Source organism: Tympanuchus pallidicinctus, unplaced genomic scaffold (assembly GCF_026119805.1).
Source record: "Tympanuchus pallidicinctus isolate F22 unplaced genomic scaffold, pur_lepc_1.0 scaffold3, whole genome shotgun sequence".
Lineage (NCBI taxonomy): Eukaryota > Metazoa > Chordata > Aves > Galliformes > Phasianidae > Tympanuchus > Tympanuchus pallidicinctus.
Window position 1 is genome coordinate 51,283,717 of NW_026294747.1, and position 21,682 is coordinate 51,305,398.

The 21,682-nt window shown below is 37.9% G+C and overlaps 1 protein-coding gene across 1 annotated transcript in view; it reads right to left on the reverse strand.

Annotated features, from left to right (window-relative positions):
• Positions 1 to 309: 309 nt before the first annotated feature.
• The window catches only part of JAG2 (jagged canonical Notch ligand 2), a 60,015-nt gene continuing 38,642 nt past the window's right edge, over positions 310 to 21,682 (reverse strand). Inside the window, exons 7-26 of the mRNA XM_052694001.1 lie at positions 21,265 to 21,384; positions 19,877 to 19,990; positions 18,940 to 19,053; positions 18,297 to 18,410; positions 17,752 to 17,798; positions 17,307 to 17,480; positions 16,223 to 16,373; positions 15,822 to 15,986; positions 15,116 to 15,229; positions 13,676 to 13,789; positions 13,230 to 13,343; positions 12,440 to 12,556; positions 11,592 to 11,619; positions 10,527 to 10,612; positions 8,382 to 8,495; positions 8,092 to 8,207; positions 6,597 to 6,842; positions 6,053 to 6,184; positions 4,924 to 5,080; positions 310 to 2,621 (exon numbers count right to left, since the gene is read on the reverse strand). Of these exons, the coding sequence (XP_052549961.1) occupies positions 2,149 to 2,621; positions 4,924 to 5,080; positions 6,053 to 6,184; positions 6,597 to 6,842; positions 8,092 to 8,207; positions 8,382 to 8,495; positions 10,527 to 10,612; positions 11,592 to 11,619; positions 12,440 to 12,556; positions 13,230 to 13,343; positions 13,676 to 13,789; positions 15,116 to 15,229; positions 15,822 to 15,986; positions 16,223 to 16,373; positions 17,307 to 17,480; positions 17,752 to 17,798; positions 18,297 to 18,410; positions 18,940 to 19,053; positions 19,877 to 19,990; positions 21,265 to 21,384 (2,810 nt within the window). The 3' untranslated portion in view covers positions 310 to 2,148. The remainder of the gene's footprint in view (positions 2,622 to 4,923; positions 5,081 to 6,052; positions 6,185 to 6,596; positions 6,843 to 8,091; positions 8,208 to 8,381; positions 8,496 to 10,526; positions 10,613 to 11,591; positions 11,620 to 12,439; positions 12,557 to 13,229; positions 13,344 to 13,675; positions 13,790 to 15,115; positions 15,230 to 15,821; positions 15,987 to 16,222; positions 16,374 to 17,306; positions 17,481 to 17,751; positions 17,799 to 18,296; positions 18,411 to 18,939; positions 19,054 to 19,876; positions 19,991 to 21,264; positions 21,385 to 21,682) is intronic.

A 21,682-nucleotide genomic window follows, 5' to 3' on the forward strand; every position in this document is an offset into this window, starting at 1 on the left:
GCACTCAGTCAATAACCGTCAGCAGAAAAAGACTTTTTGCTGCAAGGTAAGGCAAGAGGCAGCGCAGAGAAGTGTCACCATCCAGGCACTGTCAGTGTCTGTGGCTCTAGACAACACGTGGGGCACCACCTCCTACGCTGACGGTGCAGCCGTGGGCACAGCACAACACTGCCAAGTAGGCTCAGGAAGCATCGACACAGGAAGGCTGTGAGCTAAGGTTACAGGAAGCAGCATTCTGTCAGGGCTCTCTCTCCCTGCTCACTATGCATCACCACACCACAACTTCAGTCACTCAAAGCAAACACAATGTGAAGTGTCTTACACACAATGAGGGAATCATTTTATTAGATTATGGAAGACAGCAGCATTACAGTACAAAAAGTTACAAGAGTAGCAGGAAAAAAAAAGTGTTTTTGGTTTAAATACTCAGGATTATACTGGGGAACATGAGAAGGATAGTACCCTTTTCTAAACTCCTAACCAGGTTATCAAAATAAGTTCTGAATATTCAGCACAAGTAAAAAAGTTACAACAAACATCATTATAAAATGCTTTAATAAATAGTTTCTTTTCTGAAAGGTTTTTTTTTTTCTTATTTTTTTTTTAAGAACATGTCAAACAAAAACATACTAAAACAGAAGATCCTGCAAAGCAAATCCTGTGTTCCTGTATAAAATAACTGGTTTCAAAACATTGGTGTTTATATTGTTCATGGGCCAGAGCTGATACTCCCAAGCATCCGCTCCTCTCACTGGCAGGGTAACTGGGGTATGTAGTGTTTGCTTCTTCAGTGATTAAAATAAACGTAGTTTTGCACAGTTCATAGCAATAACAAAGCCTTAACAAAAATCCTAAGCCTTCCCCTACCAATAACCATTTCCAATGAGGTACTCCCACCTTCTGAGTTTGCCAGCCTTTTTCCCTTAGAGCAGAAGATGAATAAAGCACAACAGAAACAAGGTTGAGGAAAATATTGTTCCCTTCATTAGGCCTGTATTTAAACGCAAAAAAAAGTAATACCACATGTAATTAACATATTCACAAAAGAAAAAACAATGCCTCGCTATGTTGGTACTGTACAGTAGATGCACCTGTTAGTGTTCTTGAGATGGGCTGAACATGGGGATAAACAAACATTTCTGGATCTATTTACACGTAAGTGGTTATGCTCCTATGTAAATACAAATGACCAACAGATTCCTAACATTGATTGTATTAACATCATTTTCTAATCTGGACATAATACCAAAAAAAGAGTCTTATAAACTGCCATAAAACCTCCTTTTCTGCAACATAAATTAAAAGGAATGACATGTAAAAAAAAAAAGACCAAAATATTTTAAGTTATTAAATCAAATATACAGAGTGATTCATTTAATATGTACATATTTACAAAAAAGCACTTTCACTATTAGAAAATAAACTGTGTCAGTTGGGGAACCTAGAGTTCTCACAATTTTACTATCCATATGGCAGTCTTTGACAGTTGCTATAGAAAAAGTTTCATCTCAAGGCACTTGTCACATGCTTCAATACTGCAATTCTAAAGTAATTGAACAGAAATTAAAAGGCCACTTTTAAACCACAGTTGAAAGATCTCTATAATTCTTTTTTGTTCCTATTACAAAGTGTGTAAGGCAAATTTGGAGAAAATCTTACAGAAGCTACTAACGTAACAAGTGCAGTGAGCTGCCATTAATAGAGATTCAAAGTCAAGAAAGCAGTTTAAAGTTCACACAATTTCCTCAACCAGGAGGTTTTAAAGCCACCATTAAATTAGAGCAAGTAATAAAAAGAAATACATTCTGTAAACAGTGTACAGTCTTTTGTAATAAACTTTACACATATTGAAAATACAACCTCTCCTCTGCCACACAGCGAGTGTATTATAAGTAAACTTTACAAAAATAGCAACTATCAAAGATTACTCATTTTTTTCATCTGACAGTCATTGAATAATTTATACAAGGCTAAAGAAACAAAATAAATTTTATTTATTATTATTTTTATTTATTTTTTTTTACGCAAAATAAAGAAACTATGAACATTTGACTCCAGATACTTTTAGTCCTTGATGCAAAGCAGAGATGTCAATTTTCCCCCTCCCCGATAAGGGCAGGATCAGTCTGCCTACATTCCAAACACAGATTAGTCTCTGCTGCCTTCAAAGTTTGATGCATTCACATTTTTTACAGATCTGTTGTCCATTTTGCCTATTTGAAGGGACTTCTTTACTGGACTGCTCTCTGATGCGTCAGATGCCTTTGCAGGCAAAGGCTTTGTGAGTTTGTGAGAGAGGAACTTGTCCATTTCCTCATCTCTTTCCTCCTCTTCATCTTCCTCTTCCTCATACTCTACATACTCCTCCACTGCATCACAAGTTCTTTTTTGAGGAGATATGAAGTTTTTGCATTCGTAACGAATGTCTTTGTTACTGTAAGATCTGTCTATAGGATTTCTGATGGGATTCAAAGGCGCCCACTGGTTATTGGCCCCCTCTTCTCTGGGAGGATGACTTCTTTCTCTCTCTTTTCTTCTCTTCCGAGTCCACCACACACAGATGATTATACAAGTCAGCCACACAACGCTAAATACGGCACAAAGAATTGGAACCAAATAATCTAGAGGGCAAATGAGAAAAAGCCTTGAGTTAATACTGCAGGATAGACAGCACTCAGCAGCTGCAAGAGGAGGTCAGCCCAAGTCTAATAGAGAAGGTCTACTCTAGGTTAATCCAAGGAAGGACTTCTACAATGAAGATATCATTACTGCACAATAGTAGATGTTCAAAGGCAACAGTTCATCTAGAAGGGCTCTTTACTATTTTTTTTTTTTTTTTAAACTGGACTCCATCCTGCTTAACAATAAGGGAAAAACATTACATTTGAAATGCTTATTCCTCCTCCTTAATGGGAAAACTGGTTATATAAGCAGGATCTTCAAGTACCTAAGCCAAGTTAGCCCAGAATCTCAGTAAATAACTAAAGGAAAACAAGTCCATCTTCATAAGAGGTAGACTGAAGAGTATTACCCCTCTAATTTGTTTCAGAAGGGGCACCAGCATTTGTATCAGAAATACAAGCCACATTTTTACTACCAAACTCAAGTCCACAGACATTTTCCACCAAGTTTCCTATCACATATCCCCCAAAAAAATCAGTGTCCAAAACAAAGACCCAAATTATTTCTCTGGGAAAAGTTCTGAAGACTCATGCTGGGCATTTTTTCCCCCCCTCACTCAAGCTTTGCTACTAGGACAATACTTTGTTTTTGTAAGCAAGGATTCACATATTGTAAGCAGTACCAAGACATCACATGCTTTGCTTTTTGCAGACAGAACTGACCAAACTACCACTCCAGCCTCAGCTCCAACTGTAAATTGTCAGCATTTTCAGAACAACTGCTTACAGAATAATCTTCAAATGGCTGTACAAACCAATCAACTCAACACCACAGTCACATATGCCAACGTTAAAATGTCTTCTGAACGTGTTCTTGTGTGATGGTTGTGGTATGCAGGATCTGATATTCCCAAAACATGAGTTAACCAAGAAAACAGTTGGCCTCAGGAGACCTAAAATCATACTTTACCATACTGGGACAAGATCGTACTCTTATCAGTAACTGCTAGTTTATTACACAATTCAATATTGAACTGTAAATGTGGGAAGGTGGAGAGGAATTTAAGGAGAGAAGTTCTTCCTTGCCACTTAGAAATAAGGTTAAAAAAGATTCTCAGGCAATGGATAGCCTCCCTAGAGATCCCGTGTAAACATTTTCCTTGAATTAATAATCATCTCCATCTAGACATTTCAGCATCCCTGAGAAATCAGACAAGGACAGAGGGCTGTGCATCAGTGCTTTAGGTAGGTATACCTCTACCACACTTTTTTTAAAACCTAAAGGTAGAATACCAAATCAAAAGACCACAAGAGATCAGGTTACAGTCAACCTCTTCACAACTATTCCAGTTAAAAAATTACTGGCAGTCAGTCAATACTGAGCATAAATAGTGAAATTAAGAGTCTTGGAAACTCTCATAGCTTGTGCTTAAGAGTGAAGCCAACATCTTTCCACTTTCTCCAAGGATCTTTGAATTTCTTTTACACTGGTGGCAAAGTAATCTTATCTCTTTTTTCCCAGGATTTAATGCATAATCAGAAAACTGAGATGCTAAACTACGTCAGAATCACAGCTCCATTCTTTATTATCTATACAATTTCTGTTCAAGAAAACATCAAAACTTGTTCACTCATTTAGTGGAGATGAGGAAATAGTACATTTGCCAAGGCTTTAACAGATAAAGGAATTCCCCTAAAGGGGTAACACAAAGAAAATGGAACCAGGCAATTTACTCATTGTTTTGACTACGGATAGAAGATCTTCCAGAAGATTGCTGAGGAGATCTAGGAAAGAGTTGGGAAGGTCTCCTAAGACTTCCACACTGGGCACCTTAACTGAATTGCTGCCTACCAGGGGTCCTCTTTGTTTCCTCCAGTCACAGCGACTATAGCAAGGCATTAGGTGGGACATTTCAGCAGTGGTAACTCCATCATCACTTTAAGACCTCACAGCCCCAGCTTCTATAGTGCAGCAGCACTAACAGCTAAGGTTTGGTTAACGTCGGGAAATCAGAACAGATAAGAACACAAGGGACCTCTTGATCTTGTGAAAAATATGCTTAAGCTACAGAAAGGAGTTTGAAGTCAGAGCCTAAACAATGGCAACAGTGGGTAAAGAACATTATGACAGATTAGATTAGGTTTAGCCTAGCACACAAACTTGCTTAATGCCTTCCCCTCACTACTAATAGCAATTGAAGAACTTAATATACCATTCCTACACACAAAGACAGGCTAGATGCTGGTAGCAGGGAATAGAGAACATTTTAAAAACACAGGATTAATGCATGGGGAACCTTACCTGATGATGAATTCCCAACAACTATTGTCTCCACTTTGACTTCAGTTACTGCCAACATAACAGTGCTGTTTTGCCGCTTGGTGATTGCATTCACTATTATATTAGCAGCATTCTGTATGAGACTGTTATCTTGTTCATCTCGATGAGGGACAAAAGACTAAAAGGAAGTAGAGAAAAGGTGAAAATACAATTACTGCAGTTATTTAGACAGAATTCTAATTTTTTTTAATTCAGCTACATCTTAGTTGATATCCGTGGGCTGGATTTACCTGACAGAAGTTACAAAGAGTAACCTTAAAACATTCTGTAGCTACAGTATGGATGGTTTGATATGAACTGCAGAGGCAGTGTCAGGCTTGACAGGTAGCACACCCTGTTACTAATATCTAGCACCCCTCAAAAGGCAGCTGACTTCCATGTTCCTTACACTGCTCAGCTAAATTTAGTCATAACTCAAAGCACTTCAAGACATGTGGATTATCTAGATAGAAGCCCAGACTAATAACAGTCTGCTCTATTTATACCATACGGTTTACTTCTTGCATCATCACTCAACGTGTTCTTTACAGCACTGGTAGAGACACACTCCAGCTTCTGCCTGGATAAGCACTACCATGAAAACTATTTACTTGGAAAACAAGGCATAAGCAAGCACTATGAGCCTGGGCTAGAAATGCCTCTAAAGCAAGCATTTAGCTCAGTAGAGCAATAATCACTTTCACACACCTAGCTTGCACCGTTTTTTAAACTTAAAACATTTAATGAATATCCTGCAGTACCCATACTAGATGCATAGCACCAACTTCTTCACACTGACAAGATCCAATCCAGCTATCTGCAACTGCATCTTCACTGATGATGTTAGTAGAAACCTGTTCATTAATACACGCTGAATTAGTCCAAGACAGTTGCACAGATAACACAGTAGGCTTCTGTCATTCATGAAGCTTGTGCTTCATCTATCCAGCAGTATAGGAGATTCCATGAGATCAAAGTCACTGTACAGTCAGCCTAAGTTAAAAACTGCAGTATCCTCACTGAAGTGAAAGCAGTAACCTCTTCTGTGGCTCAAACTAACACAAAGACATTTGTGTACACGCACGCACACATACACACACCTCATACTTACAATAGCAACTTCTACTGCATTCTCTGTGGAATATGACAGATCACATAATATTATCAGAGTTCTGTCCCTGGAAACAGATCTAGTAACTGGTAAATACCGAATTTCTGAACAGATATTTTCAGTTGTAGTGCCCTGTTAGAAGAAACAGATTGTATGAGTTCGGTTCAAGAACATAAAAGTAAACACCTTCAGAGTTTTTGCAGTTACTGAGATCTGATGAAAGAAGAAAAGAGGGCAGCAAAGTAAGGAACAGTCCTGTAACGAAGGGTAAGAAGCTGAGCTTGTAATGACTACCCTAGTATAGACCAAGACAGGCTCAGACTGTAAGAGACAACTTCTTTGAAACTTAAAAGACAAAGTATTTGGTATAAATCTTAACTTTTCCTTGCCCTTTGAACAAACAGTTTATATCAACAGAAGAGTCTAAAAATAAAATTTGCAAGTAACTGCAAGGAGTTGTGTTAGAAACATTAATCTTCTATGTCTTAACATGGAATATATCTCTACATATATTGCCATTCTTCATTAATAATTCTGTTCTCACCTGTGGGACTTTGTTTCCATTAAAAATTAAAGTAATCCTAGCACAGTCATTGTCCAAGTACCCAGAATTAGGTAGACACTTGATATTAGGAGGCAGAGGTTCAGAGGCACTGCATTCTCCCCACTCAGTGCACGGTGGATGGAAACATTTCATGTACTTCTCTTGGCATTCTTGACCCATGGGACATTGGTAATTTGAATTATCCCAAAGTTTGTGTAACAGACAAGGTTTTGTCCCACACCACACCTGAAAATAAAGAACAAAAGTACTGTCACACATAATTGCTCTTACGCAGCAAATCAAAATAAGCAATTTGCATGAAAAGGTCACGACCTACTGCTGATTGTAAAAAAATCACCTTTCTACAGTGTTGCAGTCTTAGTAGCAGACAATTGCTTGAAAATATGAACATCTTGTATTGACTGAAGTGTAAACTGAGCAAAGGTTACCCAAGACACTGATGACACTGAAGGACTTGCAGATTAATCTCTCATCACTTTGAACTTGTAATACTTTTTCTGAACCACGGAAGTTGCACTCACTACACTGCTTTTACTTATTCCTCAAAGCTGCATGCTGCCTTCTGGTACACATCTTCAAGACTCCCTTCACATCAGTAAGTACTTCTGCAGTTGTAGTTACAGCCATGCACTGCTCTCTTTAGAAGAAAGCTTCAAACTCCCAATATCATAAAGAGTCTAAAAATGCACGCTAAATAATTAAGTGCAAGTTATTTCTTTGCCTACAGGGCATACCTACTTAAACTAATACAAAGGCAGAGCAGATCTGTGAAAGCCAGCAGTTTTCAAACTAGTGCTTCCAGTGAAACGTGAAACATCCAGTTGAGGCAATGACATCAAGTACTGTTAGTTCTTATCTTGAGCCACCCACCTAGCCTTACAACTTGTAAAACACAAGTCATGTCTCTCCCCAGCTGTGATGTAAAGCTGCACAGCAACCACAAATCCACTAAGATACACTATCACAGCACAGCTGAAAGTCCTTAAGTATACATGCTAACACATTCTATCTGCACCTACGCTAACCATATTTCTTCCAATACATTATCCATAATACACAAACATTGCAATTTGTCAATTCATAAAGGCAAATATCATCCACTAAGGAAACTGTCCTTTACTTTGGCATTAGCATTTCACAGAATTAGAAGCTCTAACACCACTTTCAAGTATTTGGCAGAAGTTTATCATCAAGGATCATTATTCCTTTACAATTCCTAATTATTTTTCTGCAAGGTACCTATCTGCTTCTAGAGTTTCTTATGGCAGGCAGAGAACAGAATAAAAGCTTGCCATTATAAAGGCAAGCCCATAAATGTTTCTACAAGAAGTCAGTGGACATTGAAAAAAAAAGGCTGTTTTGAGGGTGACCCATGCAAGAACCTAGACTGAAAAAAATAAAAAGACCAAACTATGTATGAAAATTAAGTACGTTTCAATCAGAATGACTTTAAAAAATAGGTCAAAATACCTACCTTGGTGCAGTCAATACGGCCGTCCAAACAGTGGCAGCTGTTGCATTCTTGATCCCACCTGCTGCCATGAGGAAAGGTCATTCCTTTAAGCCAGCAAGGCTTTCCAATTCCAATCACTAAATAAGAAATATACAGACACTTCACTTCAGTTACTGAAGCTTTACACATTTTAAGAAAGCCTACTTTTGCTGCTGTTCCTTATACATCAGACTACTACACATGAATTCTATACTAACTGCATTGTATACAGTTGTTTTTGGGGTAAAGGTTGATAGTAGATTTAGGAATACCTTCTTGACACCTAGGACCAACTCTTCCGGGAGGACAAGTGCATCGGTATCCGTTGATTTCATCTATACAAGTGGCACCATATCCACAAGGGGAAGATTGGCATTCATCAATATCTAGATAGAAAATAGGTACAACTCAATGGCAAGAACATAGAGCACTATAATTAAATGATTGCAATTAGATGTTTACCATGATGTAATCTGACAACACTGGGTCTTCCAACATACAAAAGACAGCTTGGCTGTCCTAACTGGGCAGCACTACCATTTCAGCTGAAACCTCTTAGCAGCCTCTAACAGATTTCTTTTATTTCCATCCTAACTGAAGCCCCGTTGAAAAAAAACAGCACTCAAGTCATCCACTGACTTAACTCAGAGTAGGAGTACTGGACAACTGAAGGTGCAAATGCCTTCTCTATATTCAGCTTGTGTCAGAACAGAGTGTGGGACTAAGCCCTAGAGTTTGCTATTTAGACTACACAGAAAAGCACACGCTTTCAAGTTACATAGCAAGAATTGAACAATCAGTTGGCTTGAAAGTGCCCTAATAACCCTAATCCACTGTAAGAAGGAAGAATAACGTAGAGCTTAGTTTTTGACGGACATTTCACACAACATCTTAAGTATGAAAGTAAACAGACATTTATGTTACTTTTACAGACAGACTACCATTCAAAGACTCAGAGGCTTAGACTTGGAAGTCTATCAAAAAAGGTGAGGGAAGCACTGTTCTTTCAGATGCAGAACATAGGAATTGAGCAAAACTAATTTATGCAAATGTCTACCAACAAAGGTAACAAATAAACCTGTCAAACTCTGATCCATAGAGCCTAGCTGTTTCATTGCTGATCATCACCAATTCCTCCCAAAACATCTTCCAAAGGTTCCACAGAATCATTTAGGTTGGAAAAGAACCTTAGGATCATCAAGTCCAACCATCAATCTAAACAAAACAACATTCCTTAGGCGCCACATCCATATCTCATGTACTTCCAGGGATGAGGGCTCCATCTCCTTAGGAAGACTAATGCCTAACCACACTTTCCAAGAAGAAATTCTTCTTCATATCTAATCTACAGAAGCTTCTTCTCTTCAAGCTATATTGGTTTAGGGCCATCTAAACAGCTGTTAATTCTGTTAGTCTCACCAGCACTCTGTAAAAGGCATTTTTGTCAGGTCTATTCCTTTCATCTATATACCAAACAAGGGGAAAAGTCAGCAAGCCCATAACAGATACACAGTATTTGTCTTTGAGTAGTCCTCTCCATTTCATGTCTGAGGACAGACAATTCAATCTCTCAATGGGCATCTGGATGTAGATACACACGTGATTACAAGCCATATCTGGTTCTTTATCCAGAGAGCAGCAAGTCAAATCTACTGCCGTAAGTGCTGTAATTACCTCTGACTAGAGGTATCAGGTCATGGACTGTCTGGAAGAAAGAGGATGTAATCTCTATCTAAACACACAACATTGCATTGCTTGAGAAGCAGGACCAAGACAAAGAGCAAAGTTTGATCTTCCAAAGAGGTAAACCTGTGCATATATATGTGTATGACAATTAGGTCAAAATGGTAGTATTCAATTAAAAAATATTTGTCCACAATAATTAAGTGCAGTCTTTGTTTTTCCCTTTTCAAGTTTCTGTCCTTCAGGTTAATAGCTAGTTTTGTTTTATAGCTTCAAAAGATCTCTGCAAGAAATGTGATAAAAACGCTGTGCTCTATTAGCTGCATGTTATTCATATGCCACCACTACACCCCTCATATTTTCATTTGTTTATGATGTCCCAGTAGATCTTAGTTTCTAACATCAAATAGTACACTTACTGCATTATCTTTTAATTAGTTCTTTTGATAAGCAACTTAATTATACTTTCCATGACCCTTCAGAAATGCATGGCAAAAAGCAGCAACTTAGTCTTTGAGTATAATTTAAGTCAAGTCACTTCTACACCATTAAATAGAATAAAGAAAGGAATAGAAACTGCCATTGCTTGCAAGGTGAGTACCAGTGCCTGACTGACTCAGCTTCTGTTATCTGGAATTCAGCTGACCAAATACAAAAGAGTCAGTCTTCTTTCTGACTTGTGTGCCAGAATGGTACCCCTTTCAAATCTTTGCCTGTATAGGTGTTTTACTTACTAATTCTGCAGTCAGGGCCTGCAAATCCAGGTGCACATTCACATCGAAACCAATTCACACCATCAACACAGATGCCTCCGTTGTAACTGTAAAAATAATAAATCATCGCAGAGGTGTTCTCAGAGTTCACTCACAACTCTAAAGATGAGCAAAAATCAGTTTCCTTACACAGCCTGTTCCAACAAATCCTTCCTACTGGCCCAATTTTGGCACTTTCTCACTATTCAACAAAATAAGTCCTTGCTAATGTATAATACTAGCTTTAAACTTCATTGAACCGTACTGTTTCATTGGCCTGTAATTAAAGCTTTGTTAATTAAGCCTTCTGCTACTGTTCAGGGGGACAAACCTATTCCATCAGTAGACAGAGCACACTTTCAGATAAATATATTGCTCAGTAACAGCAACACCCACAAAGTGTTGGAAGTTCATCAATAGAGCATTACAAATCTAACACAAAGGAAGCTTGAGCTTTTACAATTTACAATACATGAAGAGCAGCTTACTGCAGAAGTAGAAAACAGCAATAACATGGACAGCTTGCTTAATCTACATCAGTATTTTTCCCTTTCAAAAATACATGAGAACTTTTGTATTTAGAATACCCCCAAAGTATACCTCCCCCCAGAAAACCTTAAAACTTTATACAGAAGATTCAATTTAACTGGATGTTTCTACATTCCTCTAGAACTATTTACTGTAAACAGGTTTTGATTATTTCTCATTCTGAACTCAAGAGTAAATACTTGAAATGTTATCAAGTCTGACTCACTTCATATTATAGTAAGTCAGTCACCAGTCAGTTCTGGCATGGAAACTACAACAAAATATTTTCTGTTCATACACAAATCAACGCAGCATTGCTCTGGGGGCTTTGCTACTGTCAAGGAATAGAAGAACGACAAAAATTATTTTTGGACTTGCACAAAGGTTGGTTTCATTTTTTTTAGATTAGAAATAGTTCTAATCTGGAGTTGAAATCTGTATTCCTGTATTCAGATTTATTTTCAAATCTAAATTCATTTATTTTCACAATAGGCATTGAAGTGGAATCCTGCTACTTACCATGGATGAGGGTTGCAGTCATTGGTATCTACAAAAAAGACAGACCAATGTAACTTTTCTGGTGTATTTATTTGGAGGGTGCAACATTAAGTTTAAAGAGAAAAAAAGCTAAGAAATTTCCCCCCTCACATACTTGTAAAGAAAATTTAGTTAGACCTAGAAGACTGAAGAAATACTTTCAGAATACTGAAAATAGTGACAAATGGAATGTCTTACAACTTCAGTAATCCTGATATATCAGCAGTACAAACTGATATGCAGCATAATGTCAACATAAAAATAAAACAGGGGTATTGGTTGTATCGACAGTGCCTAAAACAAACATCCTGTAAATGCTTTCTGAAAGATGACTGCAACTTTGGTACTTCATATATATATGTGCAAAATGCCAGACCTCTTAAGTGCATCTTTCACCCCACGAAGAATTTGCAGCTCAGTTGCAGGCCTTACTCCACCTAACCACTTTATTGTGTAGGTACACCGAAATAGTTAACTGCTAGCCTAAGAGAAATAGCTGCAAATTCTGGAACATGCACTACCATCTTATTTTCCCACATACTTCTCATCATTAAAATTAACACACAGAGCAAAACAGTCCCCATAGATACATATTCCTGAAGATTGTTTTTCTGTAAGAAGCTGAAAGACTGACTGTGGCAGGGAGCTGAGAAAAAGAAACACGACAAGTTCTTCATTCGTTAGTCAAGGCATCATCTTCCCATCTACTTCCCACCCTGAATGATTCAGATATTTTGGCACTTGAACACTATAAGCTTGCTCTGTTTCAATTAACAGCTCTGTGCTAGACACTCCTAGTAGCTCAAGGGAATAAAGGAGAGAAGCCTTACTCTGTGTGCATGTACGTCCTTCCCATCCTTCTTTGCAGATACAAGAAAAGGAGTCTCCACTGCCAACACATGTTCCACCATTCATGCAAGGGTTTGGTATACAGCTGCTGTTTTTAGCTTTGAAAACAGAAAACGCATCTATTCAGCACAAGATACTGATCATCTGGATATGTCAAAATACCTGAATAGTATTTGAATTGGCACCAGCAGATTCCAGTGCCATGTATCTGTCACCTACCTCCATGATCAATTGCTTGAGGTTTATGAAATAAAACGTACCACGCAGACTGAATTTTACTCCCATCAAAAATATTAGCAGGAAGGCCCTGCAGAATGCAACAACCCTGCAAATCACCTAGGAAGAACTCTTTCCATTTTATTTTTCCTGTACATGTGGCTTGTATGTAGTTTTCTCTTGTTCACTAGATCTGCAATATGAACTTCAGGCAAAGCTGAGGACTAAGTTCCCTAAAGTTTTTTGACTTTAATTTAGAGTCTCTAAAGACACGAGTCCAAGTGTTCCAAATTGCTGAGGAGCTACAGAAAAGACCACGTAAACCCATCACAAGAGATGAGCTTCCAGACTTCAGTATCTCGTGTCAAGAGACACGAACAGCCTGAACAAGACCTGAATGCTGACTGCTGCTTATGACTGGATGTTTTTCTACACAAAAGCAAGAAACCACTCTGAATTCATACACCAACTAAAATACAGGTTTGCCCATTTACTAAACAGGTACATGTTATTTCCTCTGTACTACTTTTGTCAGCACACAGTTAAAGAGCTCACCAATGTTGCAAGTACTGCCAATCCATTCTGGAGGACACGAACAGCGGAATGTATCTCCATCATCATAACATGTTCCACCATTGCTGCAAGTATTTGCATCACATTGGTATTCACCTACACATTGAATAAGTTAAAATTTAGCAACTTAAGGCCAGCAGAAATTAAGACTGGGTAGTTTTTAAGTCACAATTTCCTTTAGAAACTGCATTTAAAATTCAACAGTACAAGAAACACATGGTTCCAGTTGAAGCTTTATAATAAACCAAAAATAGTGGAATCTAAAAGCATCTCTTAAGGCACAATTGCACTATGGGTTGTGAAAAATTAAATTATTTAGAAGTTGCTGTGAAAGTAGCAGAGGTAATCAAAATGACTTTATTGTGATTGATTTATTTTACATTTCAGAACACCAGACTCATGCAAAGAAAAAAATGAAAAACACTTACGTGAATGGCAAGTCTTTCCTTTCCAGTCATTCTTACATTCACAATAGAAGTCATTTACCAAATCAATGCATCGGCCACCATTGTGACATGGATTAGGAGAACAATCATTGAAATCTAGAAAGAGTTATTCAAATGAGCCAATCCGGTCTAGCCAAGACCATGAGAAAGAACACAGTATTTCTCTATAAAATACGTTCTGTAATAAAACAGTGCTTTTGATTGTTAGGGAATTATATTTGTATAAAGAAGCTTTCAATTTTTAATACTGAGCAACACATTACGGAAGACTAAGAACTTAAGAGGAAAGTTTCAGTAATAATACTGCTGATTGCCAAGTAATTAGAAAGAAAGTCATTTGCTTTATTCCAGCAAACATCTGTTTCAAACCTTATGAATTTTCTAGCATACAGTTTATAGGGAGGGACCACAACGTCCCAGAATATGAGCCCAAACTCAGGTCTGCCACATGAGATGAAGCTTTCTCTCCTGCTTTATGTTGCAAAATACAAAGCATAGCTGTTTTTACCATATATGTGTGTGAATACACGCATAGTAGATTTAGAGAATTCTTTTAACTCGAGACAAGTTTCAATAGTTAATGCAATTAATCTACACCAACTTAATTTAGACTACACAGAAAGACTCTTGACAGTGATAACTACCAAAGGCTTCTCAGCATTTCTTTCACACTTAAGTTGATGTACATCCTGTAATAAGCTTCAGCAACTTCCCTTCATGTTTTAGAGGGGACTTCATTGAGAGTAGATAGCCACATTCAGCACAGAATCAACTGCAGTTTGCTCTGAAGTAACTTAATGAATTTCACCTAGTATGCTTCTTTCTTAACCACGGTTCATTGAGTCTCAGCCAAGGTATTAAGAATAAGGCTTGCTCCCACTGAGTCCAGGATACAGAACACTAACTAGCAATATCCATTCAGTAATCATTCAAACTGCAGCAGTTGTCCTAACAAAGAACTAGAATTTACATTTCTAATTCCTGCAGTAAAGTAGAAGCACATTATATCTGGTGCTGATCTGAAGTCTCCAAACGAAAAAGCTTTTCAAATTCGGAAACAAACCTGAATTAGTAAATCTGGCAAAGGACAGAGTCACTGAGCACTAAGTATAAGAAGTTACATATGCTTATAGCAATAAAACAAACGAGTTTTCCAAGCAGTCTTTCACTTTTGACTCTCCTAAGGAGAAGTCTTCCTCCCAAGGTATAGCCCAAAGAACACCAAAGCACCAGATGATAGTCCCATTAGAAGAACAGTCCTTTGAAGCTGCTGCCTGAAAGTTGTATTAAAATTATTTCAGTAACAGTCTACTCAGTTTATTTGCCAAAGAACAGAGAAACTACTGCACTATTAGCCATACACCATCATGACTTTTATAATAAAAGTAGTAATATTAACATGCAATGCATAGTAGTACTTACTCGTGTCACACAATTCTCCTTCCCAGCCACTTGAGCAGAAACATTTAAATGAATCAACTTCATCAATGCACGTCCCACCATTCTTACAAGGTTTCCCAAGACAATCATTGATATCTATGACAAAAAGTCAGCAATTATTGCTCAAGGCTGTCTTCTATATCTACTATCTTCTTCTGTCTTTTACTGTCTTCTAGATCTACTATAATCAAGAATCCAGGTGGGTGACTTCTAGGCCTCCAGAAAACAGCAAAGTCATTCTCCACTTTCAAATACACAAGAACAGCTCAAAACAGTTGTTTTGGTAAGCTTGGTAAGGGTTCCAAAAGCTCTCGCATATCAAGATAAACTAAAGCATTAAGTTCAGCTGGTATATAAAAAGCCAGATGTTCAAGAAATTCCCAGAATAGCAATGCACATCTTAAGCTATGTTTATCAGTCTCTCTCCACTACACCCACACCAGAGAAAGCCATGGCTTCTTTTGTAAGACTGTACAGAAAGTTACTGGGTACAGACATTTGGACTAATTCCAGTTTTCTTTCACAGAGTGAAGGACTACAGCAAGACAACAGTTACCAGAAGAAACTGGACAATTCACTATGCTCTAATGCAACTCTTAAAATCCCAATGCATCACATGGTAGAGCTTATAAAAAGACTTTAAGGGGGTTTAGATTACAGAAGTCATTTAGAATAAACTCCCACTTACTTTCATGACAGTATATTCCAGTAAAGCCTCTGTCACAGGCACAGGTGAAATTCCCTCCTGGCTGACTGATACACCGCCCATGAGGCCCACAAACATTAGATGAAATGAAACGAATTCCCTCTTGGGTAGTATTGCTGAAGACTTCTATTGTGCAGCTGTCTATTACTAAGAATGAAAAATAAACCATCAGACCACAATCTGTGTCACCTCTCTTTAGAGACTGAAAGAGCTCTCCAAAAATTAAGACACTCTACCTCTTCAAAAAGACTGTCACAAGCATTTCCTTATCCCTATTTTGTTTTAAGACAACAATGTGGTTTTTTACTATACTGTTCTCAGTAAGACTACTTTTCTATACACCATCAATACAGTAAGACAAGTATCTAGACAACAGCAGGTACCTTTACAAGAATTGTTCTTGCAGTGGTCCTTGAGATGAGAACAATTCTTTCCATCATAGTCATCAGGGCAGGCACAATAATAATCTCCTCCCAGATCATAGCATTTAGCCCCATTCTGGCAAGGGTTAGGTTCACAGAAATCAATATCCATCTGTAAGAGAGATCACGGTTAGCAGCAGCTTCATTTCTGAGGAGTAAATAGCTCTATCTCACCAGAGACAGCAGAAGATAATTTACAAGAAAATTCAAGCTTTAACATTCATGGTTTTTCTATACTGCATTTCATCATGCAACAGAGGGAACCTTCAGGTTACTTCAGTCAATCCTGATATAGAGGACTCCTGATACTGGGATAAAGATACCTCTTCCTTGCAGGAGGCTGAATAAACAGAACAACTTAGCAAGGTATGAGACATAAGCTGTGTATCATGATCACTGTGGAACACTACCAGTCCCTTTTCTATCCTTTATAAAAACAGACTAGAGTGCTATAATAAGCTAAATACCAATGCACTTGCCTCTGCAAGACTCTTAAAAAGCACAGAACTTTATTCTCTAGAGTATTAGCCTCCAGTCCAACACCGAGTTTTACCTTTTTTTTTTAAATAATTATGCAGCTAAAGAGGGAAAAAAAATAAAAGCTAATCAGAAGGAACCTCAGTACTCTAAGCATTTAATTCACCAGAACATGTACAATTCCAGCTGCAAGATATTTTCAGCAAGCTATTCTCACACAAAACATATAAAGTAGACTACAGAAAACAGTTGAAGTCTAAGAAAGACTCCTCAGATCTCTTCTATCAGATACTTCCATTTGTTTCCTTCCATTAGTTTAAATTTCCCCTTTCCAATACAAGTTCAGTAGCTGGGACTTGAGCATCTGGAATGAATGGTAGATATTTCCTGCAACACACACGGCAAGCAGCCAATTTTCCCTCTATTATTCAAACAGACTCGCTGAAACTTTAATTACATATTACAGCATGAACCATCCAGGAGCAGAGCACTCAAGACCCAATTCTTGAGAATTCTTAAGAACTTAAGCCATGAAAACTATTGCAGTTAATGTAGCCACGGCACTCACCTCACAGAAGACCCCTGAGAAGCCCTGTGCACACAGGCAAGCAAATCCATTCACCAGGTCTTTGCAGCGGCCTCCATTTTGGCATGGATTGCTTTCACACTCATTTGTCTCTATCTCACAATTTTTGCCCATGAAACCACGAGGGCATATGCAATGGTAATCATTCACTTCATCCTTCAAGGAAAGGAGAACAGAACTGTAGGAAGGCTTGTTTATTTGATAAAACTCGTACAAAATACTTCAAGTCATTTTTATAGTCTGGCTTTGTGAACAGGAGTAGCACCACAAAATCATTTTAAGACTTCATGAACAGAATCTGCATGAGAAACACTAAGATTTCTACATAGCTTGCGGTCTCATTTAGCCTACCAACAGTTAGAACTACAGAACTCGTAACTAGTTAAAACAATTTATTTTCAACTTGGTATAATAACTGACAAGTTACCTTACAAGTACCTCCATGTTGACATTGTCCATGACAGTCATTAATATCTATGGATAAAATACACAAAGTATTAGAATTTATAGAAGACTAAGCACTAAAATACATGTCTAGAATAAAAAGGGAGAGCAAAGGACTTCCATTTTCCAGATGTTTGAAATGGGAAGCAAGGCTGCTTGAAATCTTTAGATATTCTTATTTTAAAGAATTTGGAACTCAACAACAGAAATTAAACAGCATCACCTGATTTCACATTTAAACTTTCAGGTAAAATTATTCAAAACTGAACCAGTATGTGACAGCCAGAATCAGGGACACACAGTCTTGCTCCAGGGAGATGTATTAGGAGTTACTTAAATTGACTTTAACACTAATTACATTCCTAAGTTTTCAAATGCTAATTTCAACTTACTTTGCTAGAAGTTAAGAAAGTCCTGACAGCAAATATTTTTTTCTTATTAAAGTATCTACGCTATTATTGATTATTAAACCTTTAAGAAAAGAGTAGAATATCCTACGGTCAAAATATATACTAAAGAAATACTAACTGATATGACAATTTACTCCTTTCCATCCTGGAATGCAGTCACAGTAATATCCACCAATGAGATTTTTGCAAGAGTAAGCATTAACACAAGGTTTCCCCTCACACTCATTAGCATCTGTGAAAGAAGATAAAAGAAAGAAGAGAATAAAGAACAAACCCAGAAACAGATTACCGCAGCACCAAGCAAAGTACCCATGCAATCCAAGCATCAGAAGCTCGTCTTACACAAATTGGTAGGGCAATAAAACCATTTACATACAACAGGTTTTCAAAGCACGCTGATCTACAATAGCACATGCATGCTATCTTACTTCTGCCATTTGCTAAAATTCAAAAAGGGTAACATGTTAGTTAGGGCAAACCCTTCTCTTGCCTCCATAGGATAAGTCACTTTCTGCCACCATTAATTAGGAGCTACCATCACCAGTGCTGTATTTTGAGACAGAGCAGTTACTGGGCATTCTAGAAGAACTATTTAAATAAACTTAAGCTGGCACACTCCTGGTCACAAGTTCACTTGAAACATCTATTTAAAAACTGAGCTAAAATAATAATAGCAATACGCAGCTTCAGTTCTTACTCAATACTCATTACTTGAGAATTCTTCTCACTGGCTTTCCAAGATAGAGAATGTGATTACTTACCAAGCTGACATGTTGCTCCAATCCACTGCTGTGGACATATACACTCAAATGAGTTAATATGATCAATACAGGTCCCTCCTTGAGCACAAGGGTTAGATGCGCATTCGTCAATATCTGTGAAGTCAGAGTGTGCCTTCCATTACAAGGTTTAAAAACCTGGGTTTTTTAAAGTAACTTTGCAAGGAGTAAGAGGTGCTGGCATACAACAGCTTACAAAGAAGCTTACCATTCTACCCTAGTTTTTTTTCTTAGATTTCTCTCACATTTTTGAGACGGGAAAGAGGATCTCTGTAGTTTTATACCCACAAACTGAGAAGAACTGATCTGTCAGCTTACACATCACAATCCTAACATAGGCTGAACCAATATTTTTTAAATACAGCTGCTGTTGAAAAACATTGTAAGAGTCTTTCAAAACCAGAGAACGTAAAAATCAAACCCAGACATCCACTAGGAAATAACTGTTACATATCCCTACAAAAGATGTCAACTGCCTCTTCTGCCCTCCAAACCAAAGATTTCAGTTCTTAACTGAGACATCTATTCTTCCAACTACTTTAAGGAAGAATCTTTAATGTTTGTTTCTTAAAGAGATTTCACTTTATTTTTACACTTTAGTTTGGCTAAATAGCTTAAAATTCTCCCAGCATTTCTTCATAGTTACCTTTAAAAGCTCTGTAGGTAATATGACCTAGCTTTGCTTTTGACTACTTGTAAATGTAAAACTGCATCACACACACATTGATTTTAACACACCACAGGCCACACAATACCAATAATCTTCTCAGTTTCCCAAAATGAAGCTGTTAAATGCCAGGTAAAGCAAAATGACCACTTTTAAATTCCATACCCACAGAGCATGATTATTAGTTGTTTGTTTTTGCCTTTTTAAAATCTTCCAGCCCAAGAGGTCAGCCATCAGTACAGGCATACCCACCAATAGCACATGTTGGTCCACTCCACCCTGATGGGCAGTGACACTTGAAGCTCGATGAAATCTCATGACAAGTCCCACCATTAGCACAGGGATTAGATACACAAGCATGCTCCGCTGGAAGAAAGAGGGAAACATTCTTGCTAAATACTCTTCCAATATCAAATAAATAACTCGCATACTTAGAAAGCATGTTTTGATTAAAAGTGACTACAAAAACTGCATCGTGTTTTGTAACTACTAACATTAAAGGCCTAAGGGTAGATAGGCCATCACATCTCTAAAACAGCAGCTAAAGTTTCACATTAATATACTCCATCAGCCCCACACTTTCACCTCCAGACTGCTCCAGCTTCTTTATAAAAAAAAAAACCTTCAGTGACACAAAGCAGGTGAGATGCACGCAGACATCTGAAAACCACTAACAGCTTAAGTATCAAAGGTCTGTTTAGCTTCATTCTAATACTGTTCCTTGGAAACAGCAACGAACAGAGCTACTTGCAATTATAGGCAGCGCTGCCTGGTGTCATTCCATGTAGGGTTGTAACACTTGCAGGAGCTGCAAAGTAACAATCACTTGAGATACCTCCTCTCTCAGAAGCCAAGGCAGCTCTGGGAAAGAAAAGCAATCCCTTTACTAGACAAAGGGAATGCTGCTAGCATTTATATTTTGGGACTTCTTCAGGTAAGTTATCTAGTTTGTAGCATCAATTTGCTTTGTCTTGGAAGATTTATGAGCTGTTCTAGGCACTAATACATATCTTCTGCTAATAATCAGTCAAGAACTTGACAAATATATTTCCTACTTTATTTCACCTCCTCATTCAGAGAGCAAAGTTCATAGAATGGTTTTGGGTTGGAAGGAACCTTTAAAGACCACCTAGTTCCAATTCCCTGCTATAGGCAGGAACATCTCCCTCTAGACCAGGTTACTCACAGCCCCATCCAGCCTGGCCTCAGACACCTCCAGGGAGGGGGCACTCACAACCTCACCGAGCAACCTGTTCCACTGTCTCACCACCCACACAGTAAAGAATTTCTTCCTAATATCTAGTCTAAATTTATTCTCTTCCCGTTTACAGCCACTTCCCCATGTTGCTTTACTGCAGCTTTCAAGGCAAGCTAGAAATGTTTCATCCATTTTTCCAAAAATTCACAGTATATTCTGATATATCAACACATCAACACAGCAATTTGCAGAAGTAAAAATAAAACATCCTGATAAACATGAAAACATTCTGACGAAAATACAATTTAATGAACTCAAGGCCCAAAACATGTTAAGAGGAAGAAAAAGTGAGTTCTTCCTATCTACACCTGCAAATAAGGCTAACTAGAGCACAGCTCTGCTTAAAACCGTTTCAGGTTACACATGCAATATCCAGAAGTACCAATTTCACAGTTCTTTCCAGAGTAGCCATCCGGGCAAGCACAGCGATATTCATCTGGTTCAGTATTCATACAGGTTCCACCGTTCAGGCAGGGATGATGATTTCCACAGTAATTCAAATCTGGACAAAGAAAAACGCTGATCAGCAGGAAATAATTCCAATATTACTATTTTAATCCCTAGTCAGACATACAGATGCATTTCTGGCTGGAACATCATTCACCCATATCATCCCCGTATTCCATTAGCTAGGCTTTCACCTCACTATTACCCACGAAACAGAAAAGGATGAACAAAAGAACTGGACGAGTTAGAGGAGGCAGGATCATTCCAAGACTTTTGTCTTAAGCTTCCTATACTTACAATATTTAGTTACCACCTGCCATGAAAGGATTAGAGGCAGAAATACTGTTTTTTGT